Genomic DNA, 17,400 nt, shown 5'->3' with positions numbered 1-17,400 from the left:
GGCAGCTTCAGAGAGCCGGAGGGAAGGAGGCAGGAATGATGCAGCCCCCACTCCCCACATTGCGCTGCTAGAGCATCGATTTTTTTTCTGCCTCCTCTCTGCCCAGGCACCTTCCTCCCCACCCAGATGCACCCCCCTCCCCACTCAAGGTGGCACCCTCCTCCTCACCCTACCCACCCAAAGTGGCACCCTCCTCCCCACCCAGATGCACCCTCCTCCCCACCCAAAGTGGCACCCTCCTCCCCACCCTAAATGGCACCCTCCTCTCCACCCCTGGGCACCCTACTCTCCACCCAGTGGCACCCTCCTCCGCACCCATGGGCACCCTCCTCCCAACCAAGATGCATCCTCCTCCCCACCCATTGGCATCCTACTTTCCACCTAGTGGCACCCTTCACCCCACCCATGTGCACCCTACTCTCCACCCACAGGCACCTTCCTCCCATCCATGTGCACCCTACTTTCCACCCACAGGCACCTTCCTCCCACCCAGTGGCACCCTCCTCCCCACCCATGGACACCCTACTCTCCACCCATGGGCACCCTCTTCCCCACCCAATGGCACCCACCTCCCCACCCACAATGGCACCCTCCTCCCCATCCACGGGCACCCTCCTCCCCACCCACTGGCACCCTCCTCCCCACCCAGTGGCACCCACCTCCCCCCCCCACGGGCACCTTCCTCCCAACCCAGTGGCACCCACCTCCCCCCCACGGGCACCTTCCTCCCCACCCAGTGGCACCCTTCTCCCAACCCCCTGGCACCCTCCTTCCTCCCATTGTCACGCTCCTGCAAAAGCAGGGGTGTGGCTTAAGGCCGCTCAGGGGGCGTGGCTTAAGTGTCCCTCTTTGGCATTTTCAAAAGTTGGGAGGTAGGCAGTGGTTACCGAACTACTGTATTTATCTCATGGGAGGTAATTTACATCCTATGATATCTCAAAATAGCAATTCTCCAGAAGTATAGGGTGAAATATCGACAGAGAGAAATCCATGCGATAAATGTGCGATAAATAGGCGATAAATAGGCGATAGTTAGTTGTCGCTTTTTCTCAAAATCACAATTCACCAGGGGAAAAGGGGGTGTGGCCATTCATTATTTTTCATCTATTTTTCCCCTGAATGTACCTGGAGATATCTGTTTTTTCTCACAGCTGCTGCAGCTCACTCTGCAGCTAGTGTACTAGCAGCACACAGTAACAGCTTATACTGTACATATTTCAGGCACCAGAGAGCAGCACACACTGCAGCTAGTGTACTAGCAGCACACAGTAACAGCCTACACTGTACATATTTCAGGCACCAGAGAGCAGCCCATTTACACTATTTAGCATATTAAGCAATATTAACCACTTCACCCCCCCAGCAGGGGCGTAGCAATAGGGGTTGCAGCGGTAGCGACCGCATCGGGGCCCTTAGGCCAGAGGGGCCCCAAAGGGCCCTCCCTCAACTACAGTATTAGCTCTCTATTGGTCCTGTGCTCATAATAATCACTTCTATAGATGCTTTGAATACTGGTAATCATTAACAAACTGTTCCCCATCCCCTTCTTGCACCTCTGACATTGTAGTTGCCATTGGCAGGTTTTGGTGCGCCGTATCCATTGTTATGTATAGAGTGCTTGGGGGGGCCCCATTGTAAAACTTGCATCGGGGCCCACAGCTCCTTAGCTACGCCACTGCCCCCCAGTGCTAAATTTCTCCGTCCCTCTGCGCACCGCTTCACCCCCAGGGACGGAGAAAGGCGCACTTGTTTGTTTACAGGCTGGGAGTGGGCGGGGAACTCCCGGCGCGCACTCCAGCCAGCCCGCACAGCAGGTGACCAATTGGACGCTAGGCACAAGTGTTCCTAAATCCAATTAGCCTCGCCGATTGCGAATAGAATGAAGACTGCTTCAAACAGAAGCAGTCTTCATTCATAACAACGTAAGATAAACAAACGTGCAGCGCGCGCCCCCGCGACCCGCGTGCGCGCACACACACCCCGGCTCTGCAGTACAATGATTGGTTATGGGGACTCCAGTCCCCAATAACCAATCATAGTACATAAATACAAGAATGAGAGCAGCGCTGGAAGGTAAAAATCGCGCTGGTGTTTCAGGGGTAAAACCCCTCAGTTGTAAAATGGTTAAGCATTTACAATATTAAGTGGATGGGTGAAACAAAGAAGGAATCTGGATACATTTTTCATCTGGAGTGCGGGTGAAAATGTATCCAAATACCTCCTCCGTTTCACCCATCCACTTAAAGAGAACCAGAGATGAAGCACCCGCTTGTATTTTACCTTATAAATCAGTGGGGACATGACAGTAAACACCTAATCTGCTCTTTGTTTCATTGTTCTCTGTGTAATCTGACTGTTATCACCTCTGATAAGAATCCCCGACTGAGCATTCAGGCTGCTCAGTCTAGTTTTGCTACAGAAAGATTATAGCCGAGTCTGTCTTCTGTGGTGTTATTTGAAGCCCAAGCCTGCCCCCTTGTGGCTCTGCTATAATGACTCAGCAATAATCATTCCCAGCAAAGCCAGATTTAATTGCTCAGTCTGGGATTCTTGTGACTGCTGATAACAGACACTTTTAGCAGTGAGGATGAAACAGAGAGCATGGTAAGTGTTTTCTCTAATGTTCTTACTGATATACATGGTAAAATACACAAGGGTGCTTCGTCTCTGGTTCCCTTTAATATTGTAAATGCTTAAAGTGGATCCGAGATTAACTTTTACTCATTGCATAATTGTGTTCCTTTCCTATTGTTTATAGGGCATTCCTCAAGCCAAATACTTTTTTGTTTTTGTTTTAATACTCTAATGCCCTATAAACTAAACAAGCCACGCCCACAGGTTTTCAGAGCGCCAAGGCACTTTCAGACAGTAACAATGGCTTATGGGAGCTCAGTCTGGGCAGGAGGAGGGGAAGGTATTACTAGCCAGAGATTTCAGTGGCAGAGGAGAGGAGGGAGGAGGAGGGGGAAAATTAGGCTTTTTTGCTCAAGATGCAGATAAGCCTGCCTCTGTGTAATGTTTACAAACAACATGGCTGCCCTCATTGTATCACAGGAAGAAATGATCATATTCTATTGAAGCTGTTTGCAGCTAGATTTGCTGTGTAAACTATCTAAACTTTAGATAAGATATATTGAGAAGTTACTTCTTATAGTTAGTTTTTCATCTCGGATATGCAAAATGGAGGGAGGGATTTGTAATGGAAGGAGAGGGTCAAAAAACAGGGAGGGAAACCCTCTGCGGTCACGTGCTGGTAATAACCTCCTCCTCCTACCCACAATCCTTTACTTCCAGCATCCAGAGAGGCAAAGTATCGCATGCAAATCACTAACACCGCATAACTACCGACCGTTTATCGCACAGTTTTTGCATCCATATCGCTCCATTATTGCACCATTATCGCCTGCTACCGAACACTCCTCTCTCTATCCTCTGGTGAATTGAGGCCTTTTTTTATTAGGTTAATCAGCACTGCTGAAAGTAGCAAGCGGCCACTGCTAAAGTCTCAGAGGGAAAGAGGACAGCCGGGTGTGAGAGAATAAAGAGACCTTTCTCTTCCTCAGGGTGTCTGTACTGCTATTGTAAGTAAGCTGTCACCAAATACTATCATGAATGAGAGGTATGGATGGCAAAATTCTAACATGAGCACATAGCATAACCCCTAATATGGCCAGTCTGTGAGCAGTGACAGTCACAACAGCAATACAGATACACATTATTCTATATTTACTGCCGATTCAAGCCAAGCCAATCAAAATTCACGTATTGATTTTCAAGGGGAAAATATAAATCACTGCCATTTTTGCACTGCTAATGGCACGGGCTTCAAATCTGATACAGTTGGTCATTGGGTGATTGGGGTTCAAATTCAGAAAAGGGGTGGAGCCACAAACATCCAATCAGATCTGTTTGATTTCAATGGGAAAATACAAATTATTGATGCCAAGGATCCCAAAGCTCATAAACCTGATCATTGAGTGACTGTGTGTCAAGGTTAGACAAAGTAGGCAGAGACAACAGGAACCAAATACATTCCCAGGCAATGCCGGGCCATCAGCTGGTTATAAATAAAATGTGTTTTAATTACTTCACCTCCAATAGTTTTTTTTCCCCTTAAAAAAACAGAGCAATTTTCACCTGTCAGCGCTCCTTCCATTCATTTGCCTATAACTTTATTACTACTTACAACAACAAAACAATCTATATTTTGTTTTTTTCGCTACCAATTAGGCTTTCTTTGGGGAGTACTTTCTACTAAGAACTATTTTATTCTAAATGTGTTTTAACAGGAAAAATAAGAACAAATGGAAAAAAATTCATTATTTCTCAGATTTCAGCAATTATAGTTTTAAAATAATAAATGCTACTGTAATTAAAATGCACACATTTTATTTGGCCATTTGTCCCAGTTATTGCAACAATTAACATTTTTCCCAAGTACAATGTATGGCAACAATATTTTATTTGGAAATAAAGGTGCATTTTTTCAGTTTTGCGTCCATCACTAATTACAAGCCCATAATTTATAAAGTAACAGTAATATACCCTCTTGACTTACAGTACATATTAAAAAGTTCAGTCCTAAGGTAACTATTTATATATATTTTTTTAAATTGTATATTTTTCTTGTTTTTTTTTTTTTACAAAATTTTTTGGGGGGGGGAACTATTGGGGAGTGTGGGAGGTAAGGGGTTAATTTTAAATTAAAAAAATAGTTTGTTAGTAAAAAAAAAAAAAAAAAAAAAAAAAAAAGAGGTTTTAGATGTGCTTTTACTATTTGGCCACAAGATGTCCTCGTGCATACGTTTCCTATGTGTAGTATTACTACACAATCAGGAAGTTATGCGTGGATGTGTAAGCAGGGATGGGCTTCCGAGTAGTGATCTACTCGAATTCGGAATTGTAATAAAGATTAATTACTCCACCTGTGACCGCGGGATGGGAGGGTTAACCTTCCCAGACGTCCGTGGATCCTACGCGTGTCATTGGTGTCATACGTAGAGTTAGGCTGAACCTCCGATTTTAGGTTCGCGAACCGGGTTCGCGAACTTTCGCGGAACGTTCGGTTCGCGTTAAAGTTCGCGAACCGCAATAGACTTCAATGGGGATGCGAACTTTGAAAAAAAAAAAAAATTATGCTGGCCACAAAAGTGATGGAAAAGATGTTTCAAGGGGTCTAACACCTGGAGGGGGGCATGGCGGAGTGGGATACATGCCTAAAGTCCCCGGGAAAAATCTGGATTTGACGCAAAGCAGCGTTTTAAGGGCAGAAATCACATTGAATGCTAAATGACAGGCCTAAAGTGCTTTAAAACATCTTGCATGTGTATACATCAATCAGGTAGTGTAATTAAGGTACTGCTTCACACTGACACACCAAACTCACCGTGTAACGCACCGCAAACAGCTGTTTGTGTAGTGACGGCCGTGCTGGACTGGTGCGCACCATGGCGAGAGTGCAGGTTTTGGTGGCTTTACAGCCCATATGGTCACCTGGCTGATGTAGCTGAATGACAGAACAGTGACTGTCCAGCTGATCAAATTTGGTCTGACCACAATGAAGCAACGACCTTATTATCTTTTGTGTGCCCCCCGAGACACTCATCTAGGCGCCGGTCATTGCTTCATTGTGATACGCAAGCCCCTTCACCACGGCAAGGTAATGATCACGAAGGGGAATGGGCGCATGTACATGCCTTTTCTTTTGTTGTTGCAGCTGCCCGCAGTGCAGCCAGAAAAATTAGGCAGTCATGTACACGCACCAGAAAAATTATTACAGCGGCCGCTGCTAGCAGCGGCCTAAAAAATTCAGCAATCCACCTGGAGTCCCGGACCCTGTTGGTGGTGGCGGAGAAGGTAGTCAAGCGGCCTGGAGGCAGACATGCTGTGTGGAGGGACTGGGAGCGACTTAGTCTTCTTGGGGCAGGCCAGGCAGCCAGTCACACGGCGTGCAGGCAGAGATGCTGTGTGTGCGGGGACTGACTTAGTCTTGGGGCGGGCAGCAGCCCTCCGGGATCCATGCCTCATTCATTTTGATAAAGGTGAGGTACTTAACACTTTTGTGACTTAGGCGACTTCTCTTCTCAGTGACAATGCCTCCAGCTGCGCTGAAGGTCCTTTCTGACAGGACGCTTGCGGCAGGGCAGGAGAGAAGTTGGATGGCAAATTGGGACAGCTCTGGCCACAGGTCAAGCCTGCGCACCCAGTAGTTCAAGGGTTCCTCATCGCTGTTCACAGCAGTGTCTACATCCACACTTAAGGCCAGGTAGTCGGCTACCTGCCGTTCCAGGCGTTGGTGGAGGGTGGATCCGGAAGGGCTACGGCGAGGCGTTGGACTAAAGAACGTCCGCATGTACGACATCACCATGAGATCGCTGGAGCGTCCTGTCTTTGACTGCGTGGACACGGGAGGAGGATTAGTGGCAGTGGTACCTTGCTGGCGTTGTGCTGTCACATCACCCTTAAAGGCATTGTAAAGCATAGTTGACAGCTGGTTCTGCATGTGCTGCATCCTTTCCACCTTCAGGTGAGTTGGTAACAGGTCCGCCACTTTGTGCCTGTACCGAGGGTCTAGTAGTGTGGCCACCCAGTACAGCTCATTCCCCTTGAGGTTTTTTATACGGGGGTCCCTCAACAGGCAGGACAGCATAAAAGACGACATCTGCACAAAGTCGGATCCAGTACCCTCCATCTCCTCTTGCTCTTCCTCAGTGACGTCACATAAGTCAACCTCCTCCCCCCAGCCGCGAACAATACCACGGGAAGGTTGAGCACCACAAGCCCCCTGCCACGCCTGCTGCGGGTGTTCTCCTGCCGCCGTCCCCTCCTCCTCCTCCTCCCCCAAAGAAACACCTTGCTCATCATCCTCTGAGTCTGACTCGTCTTCTGCACACGACTTCTCTTCTTCCTCCTCCTCCCCCCTCTGTGCTGCCGCAGGTGTTGAGGAAACAGCTGGGTCTGATGAAAATTGGTCCCATGCCTGTTCCTGCCGTAACGGTTCCTGGTCACGCTCATTCGCAGCTTCATCCGCCACTCTACGCACAGCACGCTCCAAGAAGTAAGCGTAGGGAATTAAGTCGCTGATGGTGCCCTCACTGCGGCTCACCAGGTTGGTCACCTCCTCAAACGGCCGCATGAGCCTGCATGCATTTTTCATCAGTGTCCAGTTGTCGGGCCAGAACATCCCCATCTTCCCAGACTGTTTCATTCTGCTGTAGTTGTAGAGGTACTGGGTGACGGCTTTCTTCTGTTCTAGCAGGCGGGAGAACATGAGCAGGGTCGAATTCCAGCGAGTCGGGCTATCGCAAATGAGGCATCTCACCGGCATGTTGTTTTTCCGCTGAATTTCCGCAAAGCGTGCCATGGCTGTGTAAGACCGCCTCAAATGCCCACAGAACTTCCTGGCCTGCTTCAGGACATCCGCTAAGCCAGGGTACTTTGACACAAATCTTTGAACAACTAGATTCATGACATGTGCCATGCAGGGTATGTGTGTAAGCTTCCCCATATGCAAAGCGGCAAGCAGATTGCTGCCGTTGTCGCACACCACGTTGCCTATCTCCAGGTGGTGCGGGGTCAGCCACTCATCCACCTGTTTCTTAAGAGCAGCCAGGAGACCTGCTCCAGTGTGACTCTCCGCTTTGAGACAAGACATGTCTAAGATGGCGTGACACCGTCGTACCTGGCATGCAGCATAGGCCCTGCGGAGCTGGGGCTGTGTAGCTGGAGAGGAGAACTGCCACTCAGCCAAGGAGGAGGAGGACAGCGAAGAGCATGTAGCAGGAGGAGAGGAGGTGGCAGGAGGCCTGTCTGCAAGCCGTGGAGGTGTCACAATTTGGTCCGCTGCGCCCTGCTTGCCATCGTTCATCACCAGGTTGACCCGATGGGCTGTGTACGTAATGTAGCGGCCCTGCCCGTGCTTGGCAGACCAGGCATCCGTGGTCAGGTGTACCCTTGACCCAACGCTCTTCGCAAGAGATGACACCACTTGCCTCTCAACTTCACGGTGCAGTTGGGGTATGGCCTTTCTCGAAAAATAAGTGCGGCCTGGCATCTTCCACTGCGGTGTTCCGATGGCCACAAATTTACGGAAGGCCTCAGAGTCCACCAGTCGGTATGGTAACAGCTGGCGAGCTAACAGTTCAGCCACGCCAGCTGTCAGACGCCGGGCAAGGGGGTGACTGGCCGAAATTGGCTTCTTCCGCTCAAACATTTCCTTCACGGACACCTGACTGCTGCTGTGGGCAGAGGAGCAGGAACCGCTCAAGGGCAGAGGCGGAGTGGAGGAGGGTGCCTGTGAAGGTGGAAGGGAGAAAGCAGCAGAAGCAGATGATGCACCTGAAGGAGGAGGAGGAGAAGGAGGGTGACTTTTCTTTTGTGTGCTGCTGCTGCTTTTGCTCAGGTGGCCATCCCATTGCTGTTTGTGCCTTTTCTCCAGGTGCCTTCGTAAGGCACTTGTCCCTACGTGAGTGTTGGCCTTTCCACGGCTCAATTTTTGTTGGCAGAGCGAACAGATGGCTTTGGTCCGATCTGAGGCACACACATTAAAAAATTTCCACACCGCTGAGCCACCCTGGGATGTGGGCACTATGGGGACCTCAGCAGCTGATGCTGAAGGGCAAGTTGGCTGGCTGTACATAGGTGGCGATACATGGTGCCGGACACTGCCACCAGCTGTTTCTGACGAAGAGCTGCCCCAGCTTCTTTCAGCAACTTCTCTCCTCCTACTACTCTCTGACTCCCCCTCTGAACTGTCCCCCTCTTCATCTCCTCTATTGGGAACATACAGAGGATCCCTATCATCGTCATCATCGTAATCATCCTGCCCAGCTTCGCTTGCCTCAGACAAATCCAAACATGCACCATCAGTAGGTCCTTCATCCTCCATACACGTTACATCCATAGTGTTGCCGCGTAACTCAGACATATGAGCTGGTGAAAATTCATCTGGCTGTAACAACAATGGCTGTGCATCAGTGATTTCAACACTAAATAATTCTTGCGAAGTGTCAAATGCAGCGGAAGTGGTGCTAGTAGTAGCGCTGGTGGCTGAGCAAGATGAGGTGTTCTGTGTCGCTAAATACTCAACCACGTCCTGACAATCTTGGGAGGTGATGGGACGTGCCTTCTTCCGAGCACTGTACTGTGGGCCAGGTCCACACGAAATTACATTTACACGACCTCGCGCAGACCTGCCGGGTGGCCTTCCTCTGGCTCTGGCACTACCTCTTCCTCTACCTGTTTTGTCCATATCGGGTATGCACGGAGTGGTATATCACACTGCGTGCACTCACGTAGGTAGGTGGGTTCACTTAACTGCACAGGTATGCGCACTGATGCGGTGGGTTCACTGAACAGAACAGGTATACAGTGGCGGGTTCACTGAACAGAACAGGTATACAGTGGCGGGTTCACTGAACAGAACAGGTATACAGTGGCGGGTTCACTGAACAGAACAGGTATACAGTGGCGGGTTCACTGAACAGAACAGGTATACAGTGGCGGGTTCACTGAACAGAACAGGTATACAGTAGCGGGTCCACTGAACAGAACAGGTATACAGTGGCGGGTTCACTGAACACAACAGGTATGCAGTGGCGGGTTCACTGAACAGGTATACAGTGGCGGGTTCACTGAACAGAACAGGTATACAGTGGCGGGTTCACTGAACAGAACAGGTATACAGTAGCGGGTCCACTGAACAGAACAGGTATACAGTGGCGGGTTCACTGAACACAACAGGTATGCAGTGGCAGGTTCACTGAACAGAACAGGTATACAGTGGCGGGTTCACTGAACACAACAGGTATGCAGTGGCGGGTTCACTGAACAGGTATACAGTGGCGGGTTCACTGAACAGAACAGGTATACAGTGGCGGGTCCACTGAACAGAACAGGTATGCAGTGGCGGGTTCACTGAACAGGTATACAGTAGCGGGTCCACTGAACAGAACAGGTATGCAGTGGCGGGTTCACAGAACAGGTATGCAGTGGCAGGTTCACTGAACACAACAGGTATGCAGTGGCGGGTTCACTGAACAGGTATACAGTGGCGGGTCCACTGAACAGAACAGTTATGCAGTGGCGGGTTCACTGAACACAACAGGTATGCAGTGGTGGGTTCACTGAACAGGTATACAGTGGCGGGTTCACTGAACAGAACAGGTATACAGTGGCGGGTCCACTGAACAGAACAGGTATGCAGTGGTGGGTTCACAGAACAGGTATGCAGTGGCAGGTTCACTGAACACAACAGGTATGCAGTGGCGGGTTCACTGAACAGGTATACAGTGGCGGGTCCACTGAACAGAACAGGTATGCAGTGGCGGGTTCACAGAACAGGTATGCAGTGGCAGGTTCACTGAACACAACAGGTATGCAGTGGCGGGTTCACTGAACAGGTATATAGTGGCGGATCCACTGAACAGAACAGGTATGCAGTTGCGGGTTCACTGAACACAACAGGTATGCAGTGGTGGGTTCACTGAACAGGTATGCAGTGGTGGGTTCACAGAGCAGGTATGCAGTGGTGGGTTCACAGAACAGGTATGCAGTGGCAGGTTCACTGAACAGGTATGCAGTGGCGGGTTCACTGAACAGGTATGCAGTGGTGGGTTCACTGAACAGGTATGCAGTGGTGGGTTCACAGTACAGGTATGCAGTGGTGGGTTCACAGAACAGGTATGCAGTGGTGGGTTCACAGAACAGGTATGCAGTGGCAGGTTCACTGAACAGGTATGCAGTGGGCTCACTGAACAGAACAGGTATGCAGCCAGGAACAAGCTAAGCCTAACTAATCTTTCCCTATGAGAGACAGTCTGCAGCAGCTCGCCCTACTCTCACTAATGCAGGCACACGAGTGACCGTAATGGCCGCCGCTGCCTGCCTTATATAAGGGGGGTGGGGCTCCAGGGGCTAGTGTAGCCTAATTGGCTACACTGGGCCTGCTGACTGTGATGTAGAGGGTCAAAGTTGACCCTCTATGGTGCATTATGGGGCGAACCGAACTTCCGCAAAGGTTCGCCTGCGGGACACGAACGCGAACCATGGAAGTTTGCATGGAACCGTTCGCAGGCGAACCGTTCGGCCCAACTCTAGTCATACGCCACATATGAGACGCCTTACACCACTCACCAGGGATGCTCGGGTAGTGCTTTTCATTACCCGCCTGGATCCGGATCCGGGTACCCAGATGCCCGGATCCGGGTATCCGGATCCGGCCTTGCTGCTATCCGGATCCGATCCGGATATCCGACCTAATTACCCGCGGGTACCCGACCTATTCGGGTACCCGGATAGAAAAACCGGAAGTGCCCTTTAAATAGCTTTTAAAGGGGTTTTAGGGTAAATGATGCATGTAGCATCATGTTTTTTAAAGGGAAACACTAATTAAAAAATTGTTGGACCTAAAATGAAAAAAAAAAATAAAAAGCAGTCAATTAACATCAGGACTAGGTTCCAGACAGCGGTCGTGCAGCCCACATTGTGTCCAAAGTCCAATCGCACAACTGGGACATGACAGTTTTCAGCCCAGACACCTCCAAATAAATGACAGCGCAATTGTGTTTTGGGTTGAATATAGGTGGCGGTATCAGAAGCAGTGGCCTGTGGCACTGTGGCGGCCAGATTGGGGAGGTGAAGAATCCCCTACGGCCTGAATGGGATGCTGCGGCTTTTCTCCCTGTGGCGGTTGGGGGTTGAGTGGTGCGGCTGGTGGTAGCGGCAGAAGGATGTGGTGGGTCCCGCATTCGACGGTCACTGTCTGCAATGCTGATCCTCCATGCCAAACCCACCGACGCATCCTCCTCCTCAGAGTCAGAGCTGACATCCCCATCCTGCGGATGGTAGTCACGGTTCTTCATCCCATCATCAACATCATACCCCCCTCCTCAAAACCCAGAACATCCTCCTCAAACTCCTTGCGGGCGGCTAACAGCCCTGAGTTCAATCGCGGCGCCTGGAGCGAAAAGCTCGCTGACTGAGGGTAGGCTGCCCGCTGGGGTCGACACTGACACGGCAGACCTTCTGAGGGTGGCCGTAATGTTGCTCCGTCCTCTTGCCCTTGCTGCCCCTCCCCCGGCTGCCGCTGCCACCAGACATAGTACAACTTATACGTGATGATGTCACCAGATGATGTGGGGTATATTTACTTTAATAAAATCGGGGTTGGACTTTACATCAAATCAGCACAGAGTGACAAACCGCAGATTAGAGGACAGACAGTGCACACTGTGTTATGGTGGCGGGTACACACGGTGCGTTCCCGCACTCGATTTCCCGCTCGATTCCCGTCGACTCAATTATTTCCGACATGTCCGATTTGCGTTTCGATGGATCGTTAGGTCGATTTGCATGTAAATTATGCCAAATCGACCTAACGATCCATCGAAACGCAAATCGGACATGTTGGAAATAACCGAGTCGACGGGAATCGAGCGGGAAATCAAGTGCGGGAATGCCTATTCCCTATACTGTCCTGCTGGCCTCTGATTGGCTCAATGAGGTCAGGTGGGGCTGGCCAGGGTTCCCCTCTGTGATTGGTTGCTAGGGCTTCTGCTGGGAGCCCTCTGATTGGCTGGGAGCCCTCTGATTGGCTCAATGACATCATCTCCTAACTTACACTATCCGGATCCGGATATCTGGCCGGGTATCCGCGGGTACCCGGATTATGCGACCAGATATCCGGATAGAGCTATCCGGATAGTGGCCCAGGTATCCGGATCCGGATCGGATCCAGATACCTGAAAAATGGTCGGATACCCGGGTTTACCCGGGTATCCGGGATCCGGATGAGCATCCCTGCCACTCACTACCGAACTTTGCACTTCCGCCAGAAGGAGGACGTGGTGGAACACTTTCCATCCCTGCATGTAAGTATCGGCTTTTGTAAATGACAGCGCCATCTCATGGATTGAGGCGGTTATTCACACGAGGACTGAGACAAATTAATGGGAACTGTGTTCCCATTCATTGATCTCCTGGCTAACGATCGGTGGCGGTAACGAGCACATGGGTGAGCGGGAGTGCGTGGTGGGGAGGGACATTGCAGCTACTTCCCTGCAAGGAGATATGGGATTATGCAGGGATGTAGTTACTTGTCCCGGGGGAGGGGAAGTGGTTAAAGCCACCAGCAAGCAATAAAATACTCAGAATAATCTTGATGGTACTTTTTCACCTACTTTTTGGAACTTTTTCAATTGCAAAGTGCAAAAGTTATTTTAAACAGAAGATGTAAAGTTATCGCCTAGGAGAAAACATAGAATAAAAAGTGAATTGGATCGCATCCATTGTCACCATGTGAGTATCAGATGAGGGGGATCTAGGTAACCCTCCGTTCTGGTCTCTCCTTTACATTTCTTACCCGGTGATGTGAGGAGCGGCTGATTCTCCACCATGATGTCCTTGTAGAGGTCCTTGTTTCCTTCTATATACTGCCACTCCTCCATGGAGAAATAGACAGTGGCATCCTGACACCTGATAGGAACCTGACACACACAATAATAGTGTCACCATCCAGACACACCCCTTGTTGTGATTGGAAAATGTCCCATAATTCCAAGCAATGCTTACCTCTCCTGTCAGCAGCTCCATCATCTTCTTGGTGACTTCCAGAATCTTCTGCTTAATCTGATTCTCTGAAATTAGGATGTGAGGTGGGGGCACTGTGATGGTCACATGATCACCAGACTTCACTGAAGGAAAACTCTGTAAAGAAAGACCAACAATAATGTTATGTGACCTCCCAGGAACCTTTCCACCTCTTTGGTCAGTGGTGTTTTTTATAAATAGAGTGAAGAATGATGTCATGTGACCTCCCAGAATTCTCCTCACCTCTCCAGTCAGTAGGTTGATGATCTCAAGGGTGAAGTTCAAAATAGTCTCATTTAAATCAATCTTCTTTTGTTCCATCTTGACAAAACTCAAGCTTGTCTGATTCTCCATCATGATGTCCTTGTAGAGGTCCTTATGTCCTTCTATATACTGCCACTCCTCCATGGAGAGATAAACAGCGGCATCCTGACACCTTATGGGAACCTGACACACATAATGATACAGTCACCACCCAGACACACCCCTTGCTGTTACTGGATAATGTCCCATAATTCCCAGCACTGCTCACCTCTCCTGTCAGCAGCTCCATCATCTTCCTGATGATTTCCAGAATCTTCTTCCTCTTCCTCCTCTCTGGTCTCAGGGAATATGGCATCAGGCAGTAATGAGGGGACACTGGGATGGGAGACGGTGTGTGCAGAGAGTCCTGCTCAGTTAATGGTGCAACAATTGCAATTTTTGGTAATTTAAACCCCTAGTAAAAGAGACAAAAATAAAGGTAAGGCTGTTTTTTCCACAAGGATATTACATTTTGCATGCAGTTTTCCATATAAAGTACAATTTGTCATAATGGCTTATGCAAATTTTTGCATGCATCTAGCATAATTGACAATCATTACATGGTAAACTGTGTCCAAAATAATGCAGCATGCTGTCAGTTCTTTTTACGCAAACAGAAAATTGCATAATATGGAAATGAGCCCATTCACTCGCATTGTTGTGCATTTTTCCATAGCAGAAAAATGATAGGATTCTCAACCTAAATGTATATAATATCCAAGTATCCTCCTCACCTCTCTGGTCAAGTGTGTTTTATGAACAGAGATGAGAGTGGTGTCATGTGGCCTCCCAGAATCCTCCACACGTCTATAGTCAGGTGTGTGTATTATTTACAGACATAAGAGTGATATCGTGTGACCTCCCAGAATCCTCCTCACCTCTCCAGTCAGCAGGCAGATGATCTCCAGGGTGAGGTTGAATATCCTCTTGGTCATGTGACTCTGGTCCTCATCCATCCTCAGTGATGTGGTCATGTGATCTGTACAGGATGCTGCTGCCTTTTGATAGATAATAAGCAGAGGATAATCTAGGCTGTACAGTTGTCAGTGGTGAACTACCAATACAGGATCCCCCTCCCCCATTACTCCCCATTGCTGTCACTTGTGGGTGGTAGGGCAATGCAGAGTATTGCAGGAAAGCATTATAAGCTGGTTTATAGCTACCGGTGTACTATACTCACAGCGTGCTGCAGTCCTGTCCTCCCTCTGCCTCCTCTCCAGCTGGCCTTCTCTCCTCACATCCCCCTCCCACTGTTACCATTCCTGTGATGTTACAGCAGTGCTGGTAGTGGTAGATGGATGAGGATATGAGGAGAGGCAGAGGCTAATGGGAGCAGAGGACTGGAGCACACTGTGACAGCTAGCTATACACAAATGTAATCCTTCCTTTTACTACTCTGCATGGGGGGGAGGGGGAGAAATGGAATGTGGACATGGTTATACTGGGGGAGAAATGACATTACTGGGGTGGGGGACATTACATACTGCAGGATACTGGCAATGCTGGGGGACACAGGGGGACATGGCTATACTGGGGAAGAAATGGCATTACTGGTGTGGGGGGACATTATATACTGGAGGATAATGGCAATGCCGGGGGACACATGGGGGACATGGCTATACTGGGGGAGAAATGGAATTACTGGGGTGGGGGACATTACATACTGGAGGATAATGGCAATGCTGGGGACACAGGGGGGGGCATGGCTATACTGGGGGAGAATTGGCATTACTGGGGTGGGGGACATTACATACTGGAGGATAATGGCAATGCTGGGGAACACAGGGGGACGTGGCTATACTGTGGGAGAAATGGCATTACTGGGGTGGGGGACATTACATACTAGAGGATAATGGCAATGCTGGGGGACACAGGGAGGACATGGCTATACTGTGGGAGAAATGGCATTACTGGGGTGGGGACATTACGTATTGGAGGATAATGGCAATGCTGGGGGACACAGGGAGGACATGGCTATACTGATAAAGAAATGGAATTACTGGGGTGGGGGACATTACATACTGGAGGATAATGGCAATGCTGGGGGACACAGGGAGGACATGGCTATACTGATAAAGAAATGGCATTACTGGGGTGGGGGACATTACATACTGGAGGATAATGGCAATGCTGGGGGATACAGGAGGGACATAGCTATACTGATAAAGAAATGGAATTACTGGGGTGGGGGACATTACATACTGGAGGATAATGGCAATGCTGGGGGACACAGGGAGGACATGGCTATACTGATAAAGAAATGGAATTACTGGGGTGGGGGACATTACATACTGGAGGATAATGGCAATGCTGGGGGACACAGGGGGACATGGCTATACTGGGGGAGAAATGGCATTACTGGGGTGGGGGACATTACATACTGGAGGATAATGGCAATGCTGGGGGGCACAGGGGGGACATGGCTATACTGATAAAGAAATGGCATTACTGGGGTGGGGGACATTACATATTGGAGGATAATAGCAATGCTGGGGGACACAGGGGAGACATGGCTATACTGGGAGAGAAATGGCATTACTGGGGTGGGGGACATCACATACTGGAGGATAATGGCAATGCTGGGGGACACAGGGGGACATGGCTATACTGGGGGAGAAATGGCATTACTGGGGTGGGGGACATTACATACTGGAGGATAATGGCAATGCTGGGTGACACAGGGAGGACATGGCTATACTGTGGGAGAAATGGCATTACTGGGGTGGGGGAAATTACGTATTGGAGGATAATGGCAATGCTGGGGGACACGGGGGGGGGGGGGGGGGGCATGGCTATACTGGGAGAGAAATGGCATTACTGGGGTGAGGACATTACATACTGGAGGATAATGGCAATGCTGGGGGACACAGGGGGGCATGGCTATACTGGGGAAGAAATGGCATTACTGGGGTGAGGACATTACATACTGGAGGATAATGGCAATGCTGGGGGACACAGGGGGGACATGGCCATACTAGGGGAGAAATGGCATTATTGGGGTGTAGATATTACATACTGGAGGATAATGGCAATGCTGGGGGCCACAGGGGGGACATGGCTATACTGGGAAAGAAATGGCATTACTGGGGTGTAGACATTACATACTGGAGGATAATAGCAATGCTGGGGGACACAGGGAGGACATGGCTATACTGGGGGAGAAATGGCATTACTGGGGTGGGGGACATTACATACTGGAGGATAATGGCAATGCTGGGGGACACGGGGGGGGGGGGGGGGGGCATGGCTATACTGGGAGAGAAATGGCATTACTGGGGTGGGGGACATTACATACTGGAGGATAATGGCAATGCTGGGGGACACAGGGAGGACATGGCTATTGGCTATATTGGGGGAGAAATGACAGTAAGACTAAAAAGCACTAAAAACTGTGAAGAAACGCGGAAAAGCCGCCGTCTCGCAAGGTGAGGCGGCTGTTTCCGCGTCCAGCAGGGCGTCACAACGCGGAAAAACCGCCGCATGCCGCTTAGGCAGAGCGGCGGAATCCGC

General features: G+C 49.7%; 3 protein-coding genes across 4 annotated transcripts in view; 1 reads left to right on the top strand and 2 right to left on the bottom strand.

Moving 5' to 3' along the window:
* Positions 1-17,400, top strand: part of LOC137535392 (zinc finger protein 665-like) — a 976,927-nt gene that overhangs the window by 319,965 nt on the left and 639,562 nt on the right. The gene's annotated exons all lie outside the window — the stretch shown is intronic.
* Positions 1-17,400, bottom strand: part of LOC137535857 (uncharacterized) — a 532,348-nt gene that overhangs the window by 7,727 nt on the left and 507,221 nt on the right. The window lies entirely within an intron of this gene.
* Positions 13,290-14,264, bottom strand: LOC137535860 (gastrula zinc finger protein XlCGF66.1-like). The gene is made up of 4 exons (XM_068257742.1): positions 14,120-14,264; positions 13,831-14,034; positions 13,570-13,704; positions 13,290-13,484 (listed from the first exon to the last, which is right to left on the bottom strand). Exons 1-4 carry the CDS (start codon positions 14,204-14,206, stop codon positions 13,290-13,292), a joined length of 621 nt encoding a protein of 206 aa, XP_068113843.1. The 5' UTR covers positions 14,207-14,264.

This window comes from Hyperolius riggenbachi, chromosome 10 (assembly GCF_040937935.1).
Source record: "Hyperolius riggenbachi isolate aHypRig1 chromosome 10, aHypRig1.pri, whole genome shotgun sequence".
Classification (NCBI taxonomy): Eukaryota; Metazoa; Chordata; class Amphibia; order Anura; family Hyperoliidae; genus Hyperolius; species Hyperolius riggenbachi.
Note: the sequence above shows the minus strand (reverse complement) of the source record. Positions and strands in the feature narration are given on the sequence as shown.